This window comes from Nicotiana sylvestris, chromosome 6 (genome assembly GCF_000393655.2).
Source record: "Nicotiana sylvestris chromosome 6, ASM39365v2, whole genome shotgun sequence".
Taxonomy (NCBI): domain Eukaryota; kingdom Viridiplantae; phylum Streptophyta; class Magnoliopsida; order Solanales; family Solanaceae; genus Nicotiana; species Nicotiana sylvestris.
The window spans coordinates 191,859,656-191,876,803 of record NC_091062.1 but is presented as its reverse complement, the minus strand read 5'-3'; the positions used below and the strand labels follow the sequence as shown (position 1 = coordinate 191,876,803).

Below are 17,148 nucleotides of genomic sequence, written 5' to 3'. Positions count from 1 at the left end.
TGCAGGCAGCGTAAGAACACATTCTTATCTGCCTCTTCAACTAATTAATTCTAACGATTTTAATGTTTGCCCATGAAAGTTAAAAATGGTCTGTTTACGTTTGTTCCCAAAGAATTGGTTTCGTTCAATCAGTACGTAAAAATGAACGAGCACATCTGAAGAAATAGCCAACGGCTAGCTAGAAAACTCGAAACTTGTGACGCCATCCCCGCCTTCCAAGATGCTATCCCAGAGCGGTCAAACACAGCAAACACGGTCATACAATGACAAAGAAGAAATTGGGTTCTTATCGCGGTTCATAGTCAATTTCTTATTTTCAGGTATACACCATACAACAGAGCGCGTATTGGCCTATTCATTTCATTCCATTAAAAGAAAAGCATGCTGAGAAAAGCTATAGCCTATGATCATCACTTCTCATACTTAATCCATTAATGCTAAGATGAAAGGGTAACACAGCACAACCAGGGGCGGATTTAGGGGGGCGCAAGGGGGTTCGGGTGAACCCCCTTCGCCGAAAAAATACACTGTATATATAAGGCAAAATATGTTTTTTACCTCTATATATTAAGTTTTGAACCCCCTTAACACAATCCAAAAGTGTAGTTTAGTGGTCAAGGGGTTCAAAATCTACATAAGGTCATGAGTTCAATTCCCACTAGATACAATTTTTTTTTGAACCCCCTTCGTGGAGATCCTGCCTCCGCCACTAAGCACAACTGAATGACACATTTCTTTCATGGGATGTAATAGCAAACATATGAGAGGGTTCATGGACTCTTTTCAAACTCCGAACTTAGTACAAGATTCAGAGTGCACAAATGTTTCAAAAAGACAATAAAGCAACTAGATGCATTTAATAGGCCATAAAAGTAAACATCCTCAAAATGATGGTAGAAGTTCCAAAACATGACTTATTTCCTGTTCAAAACAGAAATAGAAACAGAGGTCCTCCCCATACAAATGATGAACAGAACTTTAGTATCTGTGTTCTAACTTCTCCTTCTCCTTGAAGTGCTGCACGTACCTGCATGCATAAAGAAACACCATGACTATGAACTAAGCAACCACATACACACACAGACACACACATTTAAGGGGAAAGGGGGGAGCGAACCTTACTCGAAAAGCTCAAGCCAACAGAAGATAAAAACAATGACCAGAATCTCCTAATAACCTTCAACTGTCTAGCGTACCTAAGTCAATTTACTCTACGTCTGAATGCAGCTCAAATCCTAACCCAGATTAAAATCTTATTCTTTCGATTAATTAAAGCTTAAAAAACTAAGATTTTCGCAGCAGTCACTTTCACTTGCTTGGAGACAACAAAGTTGAACAGAATAAAGCAAACGGAGGAGAAACAAGTTAATGACATTTATTTTGACCATATAATGATTGTGAAGAAAACAAAAAGACAGAGATTAAGTTTCTCTTAAAGAGGCATGATATGGGTAGAGTTGTAAACGTGGTAATATGTTATTGAACTATTTACTAGTATATGTGAGAGTATATGATTATCTAACTAGTGTGAATATTTTCTCAAATATTATATTTTAGCTAATGAAACTAACTTCATCTAATTACTAGTGTTAAGTATTTTTATATCATCGCATTTTACTTCTAAAAAAAAATTATATTACTGCATATAACTCTTTTCTAATAAAAAATAATTTGAGATCAAACTGATGCTTAAGCTCGTATGCTTTACCAAGCAACCTTTATCTACTCAAAAGAACAATGTGTAGTACTTCCTCACTACCCCCAGCCAAAAGAAGAAAGAAATAAAACTTCACACAGCATGAACGATGCAAAACAAAGGAAAACCTTATTAACCTTGCCTTTTCAATCTGTAAATAGGCTTGAAAGCCCACTAATCTCAGCTTAAGAAATTAATTACTTATAGAAGCAAACGTTTTCAACAAGTTTAAATTGCCACTGTACAGTTGTCTTTCATCTAAATAAATGAGCAGAAGATTCACAGTCCGTGAAGGCTACACATATCTCATTGGTCGTCTACAGAGCTACCTCCAGACACTCTGATAAGCCGACAGGTGTGTTTGGCAATCATGGTCTTATGGCTATTCTAACAGCTCTCTACTGGTCATATGTTATCTTCCAACCAAAGCCTGAGCACCTAAGTTCCCATGTTAAAGTGATTTCTTCCCATCTGCCTAAGTCGGATTTAAGGTATCCTGTGGAATCGCAACTAAGTTCCCATTCTAGATAATTTCTTCCCATCTACATAAGCCGGATAGCAGGTACCCAGTGGAATAGTCGAGGTGCCCGCAATCTGAGGCACGGACACCACCGTCATTAAACAAAAAACTAAGCTCCTATTCTATGCTACAGCCTTCGGTTGGACTTGCTATACATTTCAGTCGCTTTATCCTTAAAACATATCCGAAAACATATATTAAGCAGGCAAAAATAATTAAATCAAGCTAAATGCTCCATAGCTTATTATTGCATATCGAAATTTAAATGGATCTGAGGATATAAATGATTCAAATAGCCGATTAATTTAGAATTAAGGCACAGTTAATTGATTTTATTTATTTATTGGAATACTTACGAGTAAGTGCCGACAAGAGGAGCGAGCAAGAGAGTAGCGCTGATCCAATTCTCAGAAACTTTGTGATGGATTTTACCCGGAAGATCCTTCCATAGACCTGGCATTACTTTCTGTTGAAACGGAGATAAAGCGTAAACAACTGCTTTCAGTTTAACTGGTTGTTTCCCCATCTTAGCTTAGCTGAATTTTAATGGTGATTTCTCCGATCGATTGATTCAATGAAAAAAACTAGGGCTTGAGATTGGAAGAATGATATTGGCATTTGGTAGATGGATGAGGAAATTTCTTCTTCCTGAAAATTCGTTTTAGGCTTTCTTATGGGCTCAACAAGTGTAGCCCAGCCCATCTTGAATCACTTAATTTGTACACCAGATAGCCATTCTAAAAGGCTGTTATTTAGGAATTAGTCAGTGCGTCATAAATTTCAAAAGGCTGTTATTTAGGAATTAGCCAGTGCGTCATAAATTTCAGTTTTTCAGGACAAAAATATCCTGAATTATCCTAAAATTAAGATTTTTAGTTTAAATTTCAGGGCAAAATAAGTACTGGTCAATCTCTAAATAGCATCCTTGAAAATGGCTATATGTGCACTTGCCCCACTTAATTTTCTTGTCGAAAGGAATAATGAGAGTACATTCATAGTGAATAATTGTACGAAATCATACATATACTATGCGATTATAACAATTTTATTACTCTATTATTTCCTCAATTTTCACAATATCATATTAGATTTGCTAAAAGAAATTATTTGTTTGTAAAAATCAAGTTAACCTGGTTTAATATGTAAAAATGGTAAACGTTTTTCTTCTTCTAAAAATAGTAAACACTTTTAATGCACAAAAGTTAAACTCTAAAAAAATACACCTAATGCAGTATTATTTAGTAATAATTTTCAACTTTTTCAAAAATTTCAGTGTTTTAACTTTTTAAAAAAGAATTTTAGTAGAGATGAGAATAGTTTCTTTAAATAAAAAGGGGAAACACGATGCATCCTGCTTTTGCAGCCGAGGGGTGTGTTGTAAGCAACCTACCCTAACGCAAACATCAGTGGTGATTCCATGACTCGAACCCGTAACCTATAGGTCACACGAAGACAACTTTAAGACGGGAATAGTTTCTTGAGCTTGAATAAATATTCACTACTACTGGTTAAATCTAAATCAAACTAATGCCATCTTCAGAAGGGGAGCAATAATGGAGTGGATTGTAGCTTCTGCAGTTATAGAATAACATGGTCTTAAATCCATATCATAGGATTTACATGGAGCAATCTATATTTTAACAGAGGATGTAATAAGTCATAAATTACAAATCCCAAAAAGTAAAGGAAGAAAAGAAAAGGAACCACCTTTGTCAACTAGCTTTGTCAATAACAAACAAATCAAATAATCATTCTACTTTAACACAAACAACTACAGTCAAGAAATCAGTTTGATGTTGTCTTTAGTCTGCTGCATTTCTTTGTCACATACTATTTTCGTCACGTTAAAGGCACATAACTTAGCTGCATTTAGGTCTGAAGTCGCCAAGCCGCTATGCAAATGCACCATCACTAACAGCGACGCCTTAGTCCCAAGCGTACAGATGCACCACGAATTGGAAAAAAACTTAGCATCCATCACCAACCAGTTTTGGCTCGTTTCATCCCGCTTGAATTAAAAGGAGATACACTACCCCTTGGTTGGGGGCTCTCTTCTCTAAAATTGTTATTCAACACAGCAAGTTCTCTAAGCTGTTGTCTTTTATACAAGTCCTGCGACTCGTCCTGCATTTCCAGGCCAATGAACATGAAATTAGCAATATATTCCTTGAAATTCTAACACTAATTCTCTGACCTACCTTTTTAAACTACTACTATATATTTTCAACTCTCTTAGTAGATCACCATGTTGACTCAAACTAAGACGACGTAGAGGCAGGGGCAGATCCAGCTTAGTAGGCAGAGGCGGATCCAGGATTTAAATCATATGGGTTCAATTTTAATGTTTTTAACATTGAACCCATTATATTTTTAAAGTTATGAGTTCATATCTATTATTTTTGCAATTTTAGTGAATTTTTACATACAAATTTTGACTCCGCGTCGAAAGTTATAGGTACAGTTGAACCCGTAAGTTATACACTACATCTGCCTCTGTTAGTAGGTGTGGGTTCCCGGGAACTCAGTAACTTTTGCACATACCATGTATAAGTATTAAAAAATCCACTAAAATCCATAAATATTTGGTTGTGAACCCAGTTACTTATTGTATATTTACTTGAGGTCGCACTAAGAACTCATAAGCTTCAAATCCTGGATCCGCCTCTGCGTAGAGGGAGTAGTTACATTAAACCTTTCTCCTATGCAGTTTTAGTTCTAAGAGTAATTAGGTAGTAGGTCACCATCTTAAGAAACTTAAGTAGATCATAAGAGATATCTTTTGTTTCATCCACCATGTCCCGCACCCTCCTTTTTTCTTTTGTACAGTAACTCCTGATAGTTGAACAGTTAAGTTGTCTTCTCAGATTATTTCCTGAAGAGCAAAATATATCACACATATGTCGATTCTTTCAATCTGTCCATTTCATTATTCATGATAAAAAACCACAGAAGTACAATGACTGTTTTGTCTGCAATTGCTTATAGGTGTATACGACGGAGTGAGAAGGTGCTTACCACAGGTCTGAGCAACTCTTCAATAATTTGGCTAGCTTGTTTCAACCGTGCGTCAACTATATTGATGGGTAATTCTGCTTCAAGTAGAACATGCAGTGGCTCATTGAGGTGCTCATAACCTGGAAGGCCTCTCAAACTCTCCTCCTTCAATAATATAAGACGAGCACAAAGCATAAGTAATATAAGAAAATAATTGGACGAAAAGCAATACTGTGAAGAAAAAGTCAAAGGGCCTTACTTTTTCGGGGTCTTTTATTGAACCCTGTCCTCGTATAAACACGCGACATCCAGTAGACGCTTCCACCCGCTTCAGAGAATTGCCTCGAGGTCCTAAAAGCCGTCCAACAAAGTTGAACTGTGCCATGAGAAATATATGATTTAGTCTACTGCTCAATAAATTTGGTAAAATATCAAAATCCCCTTAAAAGCATCCCCTTTACTCCCTTTCTCTATCTTAGGTGAGCTACTTAATTATGTCGAGTTATTCACATAATTATTGGTACAAATACCATCGCTGAGGGTTGAAATTGACATTTTAAATATTATTACATGGAGTTTGTTGTGAAAATGTACTGCATCATTATATGTTACAACATATAATGCAACCTATCAACAGTCCATGGCGTCAGCTTACATTTGGATATCTGTCGACTGGTATATCCAAACGCAATATCCGCTTCACAAGAAATGAACTTGGACTTCCTGGTGAAGCTTGCCAGTCGATGGGCCTTCCCTGTGGTACACCTAATCTTTGCTGCAAAATGAATTTCAGGGATATCAATACAACCAGCAAAGCAGTAGGAGTACAAGCAGCAATGCCACATAAGCCAAAGAAACACCACGTGGTGGTGGGTGGGGCAACTGAGCTCCCATATCTTCCTGGAGCATGTAACTGAAGTGGAAAGGCTTGAAAGTGCAGAGCGTTCATTACTGAAAGTGTATGTAGATTACTAACTCCATGACACAATTTTCTATGACATTCAAACTTCATGAACCAAAAAAGTAGCGACATAAAGAAAGGACTGACCAAGCCCTTTCAAAAGTCCTTTGCATGTTTTGAGAACTAAGGAAATGGACTTAACTAAGCGTTATCTAGTAAAGAGAAATGGAAATGTAACGGGGTCAGAGGACAGAGTTATACCAATTGATACCATGGTAGTATAATTACCAAACCTAAGGTGCAAGTTACTTTTTCTGTTGTCAAATAAAGGTGTTAGAAATGAAACTGACAAATAACAACATACTTCGATGATATGAGTAAACTATAATAGGGTGAAATTGACTCAAGCTTCTCAAACAAACAAAAGAACTTTTCTAGCAGCTGCAGCGAAGAAGAGGATTAAAAGTTAAAGCAGTTGTTTTAGGTCAACTTAGAAAGAGGACATTTCAAATGTTAGTTTCTCCAGAAATGGATTTCAGCTGGCTGGATAGCTTCCACATTGATAGTCTACAAACTCGTAAAATGAGGTTTCTTTAAATGTAAAATTATGAAGCAGCATCCAAAGACTGGACAGCAGTTTGTGATCTGTGGTTGCATCCCCCACTTTTTACTAATTCTTCCAGTGAGTTAGTTCAAAAGCACTTAATACTAAATGTTATATTACAAGATCTAAGCTCACAACATATTGTAGACTGAAGTGAAGTCCTACTTCTTCATTTGGAGGTACTTTCATGACCATAATCATGCTAGGGATTATAATCAATTTTTCATTTCAATATTTGGTTAAACTGATTCTAAGTCGTAACAAGAGGATGCCATATATTTCAACTTACTACGATTCCCATTACACCATGTTAGTGTTTCAATTAGCATAGAAACCATGAACTAGCACCTATCGGCAGAACACATAAGACATGTAATAGGCAGCATTACAGAATTAATGAAAAGAAAATTTGAAAATTGTGCCTAAAGAAGCAGTAAGTATAAGCTGACCTCTTGAAAGGCATTCCATCCATTCCCATTCCATCCACCTAAACCTTTTCCTCCGACATGTTGCATCATGTCGAATGAAGATACAGGACTAGGGCTTCCACGTTGTAGTCTGTCATAGTCGCTAAGTACTTGGTTGGGAATCATTCCAGAAAATCTTAGTATTTCTGTCAAAGAGATTGAAAACTAAAATTCAAGAACTTCCCATTTTGAAAATCACTAAAGCTATTAAGCAGAATATACATCAACTTACCAAGGAGACTAACCTCATACATATTATCTGCTACAAACATTTCTTTGAAGAAAAACTAGGTTACATCCTAACCTGTAATCCACCTCTTTCAAAATGCCACTGGACTAATGTTTATGTGGAATACGCACTTGTCAATCGATATAATAAGTTTATCATTACATAATGGACATTACTTGATCCTTCTTAATTTATTCCTGTGATGATACTGTTTGAATAAACAAAATCTTGCTTTGAAGCAGTAGTAAGTCTAAAGACTCTAACTACTCGTCTCTCTGTAACAAACCATACACGTTACATCAAAACTTACTAAAATCACATCTCATTTATTTCCTTTTTCTTTTCACATACTACAAATTGTGTCTTTTGCTTACTCTTTGAGCTAAAAAGCATACTGCAACCTAGTAGATTTGATCAATTTGGCCTAAAGTCTACAACTTTGTTATGAATGTTTTCCAGTCATAAACATGTGTTGAAACAACATAAGAAAACTTCTTAACAGATTAGTGTATAGATTGACTTTAACCCATGATTAAGAGCATTAGCAGTTTAACAGACAGAGAACACTAGTATTTAGCTAACAGAGAAATGCACAACAAAATAACCAAGTGAGAGACTAATACATATTAACAGCAGTATGTAGCAAGTACAGGTGGAATTAGTCGAGCTGCACGCAAGAGACCCAGACACCACAGTAGTTAAGAAAAACATATTAACAGCAGTAAATAAAAGATCAAGAAACAAACCAACCTTGATTTAAGAGTCTACTACATATTGGAAGAACTTGTGTAAAGGGTCCAAGCTTCTGCCTTTCTGCTAACAGCTCTGTCATGTACTGACTACACAAAATTAAAAACACCAACAACAAAAAAAAAAAAATATAATTTGCTAAAGAATCAATCTTGTATAAAGTTTTCAACTTTAAGTCTCAAAAAAGAAAAAAAAAACAAAGATTTGTCCTTTACCTATCAACATCTTGGTTGGTTCTAATATGAGGAGAAACAGCTCTAGCAGGTGAGAAATTCAAGTTATGATTATACAAATTAGACATGAACTTCAATTAAAGAAAAGGGTGTGCAATAAAACTTTGGACAGTTGAAGAAAAAGGGGAAGAATAACAAGGGGTCAAGAAACAGCCAACAAAGAAAAATGTTTTCTGGTTAATAAAAGAAAACAAAAGCTTTGAATCAGTGAAACCCTGGAAAACAGGGAAGAAATAAATAGTGAACTGTTTTTTTCTGTGTTGGAGTTGGAGGCTTAAATATAGGTGTGGGTCATGTACTTGCCCCACGTTAGCAGCTAGCACTTCTTTTTGTTCTTGTTTTCACTACGTAGTTAAAAGAATACATAGGCTCTCTAAACTACAACTAGTAACTAAACCATAATAGAGGTCCGGTACATTAAGCCCCAGTATGTACGGGGTTCGAAGGATCGGATTACAAGAGTTTATTATACTTAATTTTACCTTATATTTCTGGGACAGTGGGGGTCAGGGGCGGAGGCACGTTGAGCATCCGACACCGCTTGGCCGAAATTTTTTATTTATTAATATATATGTAAATAATCTAAAAAGGAAATATAGTTTAAATATAATAAATGACACAACTTGATGTTAACGACTCTATTGGCCCGTTGATGAAGCAATCTAGTTTATGCTTGTGGTCGAGCGTTCCACTCCCCACGCTTTTAACAACTTTTTTCTTAATATTTTAGTATTCTTCTGATTTTTTTTTGAAAGAAGCAACATCCTATTGAGTAAAAGTTTGCTGTCTTATATAGATTTTTTTTTGTTTATATTTGTACTGAGTCTATTATGAGTACATTTTATAAAAATAAAAGTTCGTGGGAGAGAACTGTACTACTATATTTGAATTGTGTTTTTCTGAAGTATGATTTTATTAAAGTAATCTCTTCATTTATACTCCTCTCTAAATTTCGACACCGCTTACAAAAAATTCTGTGTACGCCCCTGGTGGGGGTGGGGAACGAGTGGTGCAGAAAGACAAAAGAACATAAATTTAAAAATTACAAAACAAAAGTAATTTTTTTTTGTACCGCTGGGGAGGAGGGAAGTGGGGGTGGGATTTGGTGGGGTGGGATGGTGGTGCAGAAAAACGAAAAACACAAATTTGAAATTACAGGAAAAAAGAAAAATATTTTTTTGGCGCGTGGGAGGAGGGGGGGGAGGGCTATTTTCACGGCTCATTCCTAATTATATAATAACAACTTTACCAGTTACGTCAATGCTTCCTTTCTAATAACTAAACCATAATAAGTACAATAATCTATAGATTATTAAATTATATTGATAATATAAGAATGGTTTACATTGTATATAAGCTAAATTATATAAGCCGAAAAACTTAACTTGCCGTAGTTCTTTTTTTATATATATAAAATGAGAAAGAAGAGGTGAGGTGACTAGCTTAGTAACTATTTAATTTAAAGGGATTTATTCTTCAATTTCAATAATGGTGTTGTTCTTATTAAATTAACTTTACATACATTAGTTTATGTAGTATTACTTTGATATTGTATATTATGAATTTATAATTAGAAGTGGCGTAAGTGGTAAAGTTGTTATTATGTGACCAAGTCATGGAACCTTTTGCAAATATAAGATAAAACTGCGTATAATAGACACTTATAATCTAGCCCTTTCTCCGACTCCGCACATAGTGGGAATTTAGTGCACTAGAGTGTCCTTTATTATAAATATATAATTAAATTAATATCTTAAATTCTATGTTTAATGAAATAGCATTAGATAAACTGAAACAGCACATCTAGGAATGCAATGTTAATTATTACTATAAGCACAAGTACTAGAGGCCAGAGCCTAGCAGAAAGCATCTGCCAAATTTTTTAGCAGTTCCATTACAAATGCAGAGCTAGTAAATGAAAAATATTTACCAATCAACTGTCTTTTACAATAATTAAATTTTAATTACTGACAAAATTCTTGAGTCTCATGACTTCTCTTAATGGGCGCCAGTGTCTTTTTCTTGTAAATACACATCCAATGAATTTTCCGTTATTGTGAATGCAACTAATGCATTATTTATAATGACCATTACTAAGGGCTGTACTAACCCCCGCTATATGCGGAGTTTGAGAAAAGACCGGATCACACGAGTCCGTTGTACGTAATTATCCTGAATTTATGCAAAATATTATTTTTACGGTTCAAACGCGTGACCTCCTGGTCACATGATAGTAACTTTATCAGCTACGCCAAGGCTCCCTTCTATAATGACCATTACTAGCTTTGCTTTTTAGAAAACCTTATTAAAAAAAAAATTCTACTGAAAACTTAGATACTAGTATAATTACATGTAAAGACAACTAGCATTTGTCGGATTCGATGTTTGTACGTATCAAATCAGTAAATATTGACATTACAGAGAAGAATAACTTACTTGCAAGCAATAAATATAAAACATGTGTCTTGTATATAAACTTTTATTACTTAATGTTGGTTAAGTGCTATTTTTTACATTATTAAGTAACTATTTACGTTACTCGGCTGAATTTATTGTAAATACCGGGTGAAAAATAAAAAATAACCAGATTAATAACTGATAATTGAAATATTTAGTCATTTTTTCATGTAAAGATAAAATCTGAAAAAAAAAACACCCTTAAAGATCCGAAAATATTCCAGCACAATATGCTGGAGTTCGATTTTTTTAACATATAAGCTTCTTGCATAATGTGCTGGAGTTCCAACATAATATGCGAAAAATTTATATGCTGGAGCTCCATAATCCAACATATTTTGTGTGTTGAAATTCCAACATAATATGCTAGAAGTTTATACGCAGGAGCTCTATAATCCCCGCATATCATGCTGGAACTTTCCGTGTTTCAGCAAAATAATGACTATTTTTTAACGACTTTACAAATGCTGGCTATTTTTCAATTGTCAGTTCAAAAACTGATTAGCCCGTGCTATTTTCACTAAATACCGCATGTAATTAAGTAAGTTTTTCCCCTAATAATCACTCACATTAGAATAATATTATGGTAAATAAAGGTAAAAACAATGATAAGAATAGAGTGGGGGAAAGATGGAATATTGTAATACTAGCATAGGATTCCAAAGAAGGAGAGAGCAGAGTGAGTACTTGAAAATTATATGACCATGCACGTTGTACAGAGACAACAATGTGTGGATCGCAATAAAGCTACTTCATTCAGAGCCTCCCACCTTCTTAAATTATTGATTTCATGTATTTCTTCGACAACCCTAATCTTCCTATATATAATATATGTTCTTAATTTTAATAATACGTGGTATTCGAATTAGTTTGTATGCAGGAATTTTGTAAGCGATGTCGAATTTTATACAAGAATATGAATAAATAACTTTAATTATCATATTTCTAGATAGTAAATAGCTTTAGTCTATTAGTTTTGTTGAGTCTTAAGTTAAAAAGATTCTGTTCAATTTTACTTAATCACAATTTTTAATCATAGAGGCGCTCTCAAATATTCGCAAAAAAAAATACGCGTTAGTTGCAATTCAAACTTCTGACCTCTTAGAGCAAAATCAGGCATATAACCAACATGCAAAAATAATTTGTGTCAAGTGGTGTCATTTCTTCCTATTTATCTGTTTTCTCACTGTATTGATATATATATTTAGTAAAAATTTCCGACGAAGCGGCATCACGTGTCACTGGTTCGCTTAACGTGCATCCGCCCTTGTTTGTATGCATCGCATATTTAATGAATACTTATTATCTCTCATGCTCGCCAAAATTTAGATATAGGTCAAAAGATTATCTTACGTATTTTCTCTTGGTTGTATTTGAACTTATTAAGTTGTATTTGAACTTATTAAGTTATATCTCACATGATTTCATCTTATGTTATAATATTCTCAGTTTACCTAGCATCGTTACTTCCTATAAGTCCCCCATATTCCGTTTGTATTAATCTATATGTTTTATTTGTTTCGCAGATTACCTTGGAATTTAATCATGTTATTTTCATTTTATTTAAAATACTTAATCTTACACGGTACTGTATAAAAGTTTGTTAACACTAACTGCATCTCAAATATACATTTAAGTACTATTTATATCGTCATTTTTAAATATGTCTGTTTTTAGTATTAAATTCTTAATTTTATTTGCCTAAAAAGGAGAACAAGGAGAGGATGTCATAGAGTTAAGGCAATATAGATTTATATTTTTAAATGTAATTACATTATATGAATTTTCTTGTTCGGACTTCATGAGAGATTGACAGAGGAATGAGATCGATGAAATCTCACAGTAATTATTGATCCTTTTTCTCCTGCACATTCATGGTTGCAATTGTCTGACTGCTTGAGGGATTATATTTGTAACGGATTTAAATTATATACAGTGAAATAATTTTATAGTATTAGTATAATAACCTGCTCTAATATGCTACTTGCCTTTTTTTTTTAATATATTTTATTACTACACTGATTAAACTCGGGAATAAAATTGGGTAAAATACAAAATTGACCAGTCAGGCGAAACTAATTGCATTTACTAGCCAAAAGTATATAAACTATATATGTATATTATATGTATATACTCTAATATACATATATACAAAAAATATAAAGTACATTTTATTGACTATTATTTTTGGGAGCAACTAAAAGTATATATTTCTCAATTAAGGTTAGGATGAACGACACTGATTCTAAAGGACAAGAGGAAAGACGATATTCATTCGGTGCATATGTTTGAGTTGCGGAGTATAAGTTTCAAAACTAAAACAGAATGCAAAAGAATTTGTTTCTACACCCTCAATGCCCAATTTTGACTGGTAAAGAAAAGAAGAAATGTTTGAGTTAACTTCTGGATGTAAAGAGCAATAGTCTTGTTTTTTTCTAGCCATAAATTCTGGATGTAAAAGACGGGATAGAACGTGTTTACGAGCTACAAGCCATAAATAGGGGTGAAGTACACAAATAGCCTTCAAAGTGGATGATCTTACATTTTTGTCCTAGTTTGTCCCGTATGAAAATTTTCAAGTTTAATAAATATTGTCTCTCGCTTGCTCCCTGAGCAACACTTTTATCTTTTGACCTTTAAGTTCTATCTATGGGATAAACGGAGTTCAAAAGTTAAAGATCTTCTAAAAGTATCATATTTCTGCAATTTTTTGCATAAAAGACGGGATTTTTACCTAGCTATACTATAATAAAAACTTATTTACCACCTTTATTTAGGTTCATTATTAATTACTTTGTATATCAATATTTATAAGTTATATACAACAAAATATACTCTCCTTCCTCATGCTCTCGGCGCACGTTAGTTAACGTACGCTGCCTGTGTCAGCCATGGCGAAAGGGAGAGGCAGAGTGCGTGGATGACCTAGGAAGCAACCATTAACTACCTCTGTAAGCTCGGTGGTAACTGCTAATCAACCACCGATGGAGAAATCAACACCAGAAATAACTCCACCTCCGTCAGTTCCAATTGCAGATCCAACAACAGATGGAGGTGTTGCATGTGATTTTGGACCTATATCAACAAATTTTGGCATCTCTAAGAGACTAGATCTAACTTCCCTAGTGACAATTGGTGATTTAGCAAATTCTTCAATAGTACAAGTCAATGGAACAGTAAAATTGGTAAATCCAGCTCAAAATCAAGTAAATATTGTAGGCTCATCGGAGAAATCAGCAGTAGAAGAGGTGGTGATAGTAAATGAAGCTGTACCTAAAGCTCCATGGACAACTTTGTTCCAGAAGAATAGGTTTGCTACCAATGGTATGTCACTATCTTATATTCCACCACAAATTGTTGATGGCTAGCCTATGGTTCAATTAGATAAATTAGAGGTAGAAGTTGAAGAGAACAAATGGAGGTGCGCGTTGATTGCATATATCACAGGTGATGGACCAGGGTATAATGTGATGAAACGATACATCAATTTGCACTGGTCGCATGTTGCTGAGCCGGAATTGTTCTATCATGATGAAGGCTATTATATCATTCGATTCCAAACTGTTGCAGATGCTCGAGAAATATTATGTGCTGGTCTTTACTCAATTGCTAATAAGCCTATCATCCTTAAACCATGGGCTCCTGACTTTGATTTCACGGAAGAATTCCCTACTGTGATACCATTGTGGGTAAAATTTCCTAAGTTGCCTATGTCGTGCTGGGGAGTTGGCTCTCTCAGCAAAATTGCTAGTGTAATTGGGACACCTTTTTTCGCTGATGAGTGTACTATTAAGCAGGCTCGAATATCCTTTGCTCGAATGCTTATTGAAGTTAATGTTACAACAGAATTACCAACTGAAATTGTGTTTCTGGATCCTTCTGGAAAGAAATTTCTGCAAGCTATCACCTATGACTGGAAACCTACTTATTGTGATTAGACTTGTCAAATGGGCCGGGTCGACCTACGAACCGATCCACATAATCCATTAAAATTGTCCCTTTAACCGGCCCGTGACCCACAGAACCCTAACCGAACCAACACATTAATTTAAGGGGCCTGGGCTGGGCTACAATATTTTGACCCACTGAACCGGACCGGACATGAACCGATAACTGACCCACGGGTCAACCGGCCCGGACCACCCTTATAAATATGGTAGTAGAGCGGGTAATTGACTAATTGGACGTCGACCAGCTCAGTAAGATTTATTTTAATAAAATATTACATATATTCTTTTATAAAAAGAAACTAAATCCATTCAACCCGGTGCTATCTACAATGGCTCGTGATTTTTTGGCGGTTCTGGTTTCAACTGTTGGTTCAGAAAGTGCATTTAGCCAAGGAAAATTACAACTTGGAGAGCGAAGATTATCTTTAAGTCCTCGCACTTTGAATGTCCTCGTAACTTTTAGAGATTGGATATATGCAGAAAGAAGAAATCAAGGAAATATAAATGATGATTCAGACTCAGTTGAAGATCTGACCATGTCCGATGTTGAAGGAGTGGATGGAGTAGCTAATGAGAATTAGAGTATATTATATTAGAATATCATTTTTCTTATGTATTAGATACATAATTAATTGAATTCCATATTACTAAAGTATGATTTTTCTTTCATTTTTATTTTAATTGGCTTCAAGAACATGTAATAATTTCAAGTTCGTATATATGTATAAAAGTTTGAAATTTTTATCATTTATTAGTTTTTAACTTTTTCTAATTAAATTAGATTTGGCCTATTAGGACCCGGGTTAAGGGGTTACGGGTTACGGATCCGAGTCGGGTCAACATGTTTTGATTAATGGGTCTAATACGGCCCGGCCCCTATAAAAAAGTGAACCGGCCCAGACCGGTTAAGGACCCACGTGCCAAGAGTCAACGGGTTCGGGTTCGGGTCGGGTCGGCCCATTTAACATGTCTAATTGTGATAAATGTTTGGTTGTGGGACACAAGTGTACAACCAACCACGACCTGTGATGCAACAGCCCAACCAAACAAGGAGAACAAGGAGTAACCAGGTTGTCACACAGGAATGGAGAACCAAAGGACCTATACATAATGCAGGAGGTCCTTAGAATACTTCATCTGAGGAACATCAGCAAATTGGCAACAAAGTGGAAGTTGTAGATCAAAAAGGAACAACAAAGGCACCTAATCCTATAAAGACTAATAACAACACCATACTTGTAGCTGAGAAGCAGAATGATAAAGGGAAATCAGTGCAAAGTCCTTAACTTAATTTCATCAACTTTCCACCTTTGACTCCCATCCCAGTGAAGAATAGATTTGAAGCTATATCAACAAGTAGGCATGAGGAGCACATCCCAACTAGGGATAGAGGTGGAACTATCATTCAACAATGATGATTTGGTTGTTTTGGAACATAAGGGGTGTAAATAAAAGGTATAAACAGAAGGAGGTTAGAGAGTATATTAGGGGAAATATAATCAAGCTAGTAGGACTTGTAGAAACTAAAGTGAAGGAAGTGAATGCTCAAAGGATCTCAAAAGGTGTTGTTCCTGGATGAAGCATACTGACAAACTATAAGGATGTTAGGAATAGAAGGATTTGAATACTATGAGATAGCAGTCACTTGATTATCACTGGTATTAAAGACGATGCTCAAATGATACATTGTTAGGTAAAAGTAGAAGAGGGGATATAGATTGTTTACTCACTGTAGTCTATGGATACAATGGGTTAGAACAAAGAAGATCCCTATGGGATAACTTACAACTACTATCATTGAGTATAGCAGTACCATGTTTGATAGCCGGAGATTTTAATGCAGTACTATACCACAATGATATATTGTCTTGTAATCCAGTAAGCTACTCAAAAATTCAAGACTTTGATGCCTGCCTTCAACATACTACATTGACAAAACTACCTTGGAAGGGTAATTATTATACATGGTCTAATAAGCAGCCCGGAGTAGATAGAGTCAGCAGTAGATTGAACAGAGTTTTTGGCAATTATAAATGGATGATAACCTGGGGTCATGTAGAAACAACTTATGGACTGCCTCAAATTTCAGACCATGCTCCTATGCTATTAACACTATCATCTTCAACATGGACTAGTTGAGTGCCTTTCAGATTTTTTAACATATGGGCAGCACATGAAGATTTTTCCCAAATAGTTGCTAGCATGTGAAATTCTCATAGTACACAGGGCACTTTAAAATCAATTTGGACAAGATTGAAAGACCTAAAACCTGCCTTGAAAGCTTTAAACTCTAAGGAATTCAGGGGCATCACTCAGAAAATTGAGAAGGCTAGAATAGATCTGAGGG

The 17,148-nt window shown here is 35.2% G+C and overlaps 2 protein-coding genes across 3 annotated transcripts; both read right to left on the bottom strand.

Annotated features, from left to right (window-relative positions):
* Positions 1-747: 747 nt before the first annotated feature.
* Positions 748-2,833, bottom strand: LOC104240361 (cytochrome b-c1 complex subunit 8). Its single transcript, XM_009795198.2, has 2 exons — positions 2,573-2,833; positions 748-1,027 (listed from the first exon to the last, which is right to left on the bottom strand). Exons 1-2 carry the CDS (start codon positions 2,740-2,742, stop codon positions 979-981), a joined length of 219 nt encoding a protein of 72 aa, XP_009793500.1. The 5' UTR covers positions 2,743-2,833; the 3' UTR covers positions 748-978.
* Positions 2,834-3,759: 926 nt separating this feature from the next.
* On the bottom strand, positions 3,760-8,641 carry LOC104240359 (KH domain-containing protein At3g08620-like). Of its 2 annotated transcripts, none has more exons than XM_009795195.2 (7): positions 8,377-8,641; positions 8,162-8,250; positions 7,165-7,328; positions 5,866-5,985; positions 5,470-5,586; positions 5,232-5,375; positions 3,760-4,340 (listed from the first exon to the last, which is right to left on the bottom strand). In XM_009795195.2, the coding sequence occupies exons 1-7, from the start codon at positions 8,460-8,462 to the stop codon at positions 4,194-4,196; spliced, it is 867 nt and encodes a 288-aa protein (XP_009793497.1). In that variant the 5' UTR covers positions 8,463-8,641; the 3' UTR covers positions 3,760-4,193. The 2 variants fall into 2 exon arrangements, with proteins under 2 accessions (XP_009793497.1, XP_009793498.1); XM_009795196.2 differs by having other exon boundaries at positions 8,162-8,236; positions 8,377-8,600.
* Between the last annotated feature and the right edge of the window lie 8,507 nt (positions 8,642-17,148).

Coding starts and splice junctions, on each gene's coding strand:
- LOC104240361 (XM_009795198.2), bottom strand. CDS start 2,742: ATGGGGAAACAACCAGTTAAACTGAAAGCAGTTGTTTACGCTTTATCT. Junction 1,028..2,572: donor CCTCTTGTCGGCACTTACTC/GTAAGTATTCCA, acceptor TTATGCATGCAG/GTACGTGCAGCACTTCAAGG.
- LOC104240359 (XM_009795195.2), bottom strand. CDS start 8,462: ATGTCTAATTTGTATAATCATAACTTGAATTTCTCACCTGCTAGAGCT. Junction 5,986..7,164: donor GATGGAATGCCTTTCAAGAG/GTCAGCTTATAC, acceptor TTCATTTTGCAG/CAAAGATTAGGTGTACCACA. Junction 4,341..5,231: donor AAGAGTTGCTCAGACCTGTG/GTAAGCACCTTC, acceptor CTGGAAATGCAG/GACGAGTCGCAGGACTTGTA.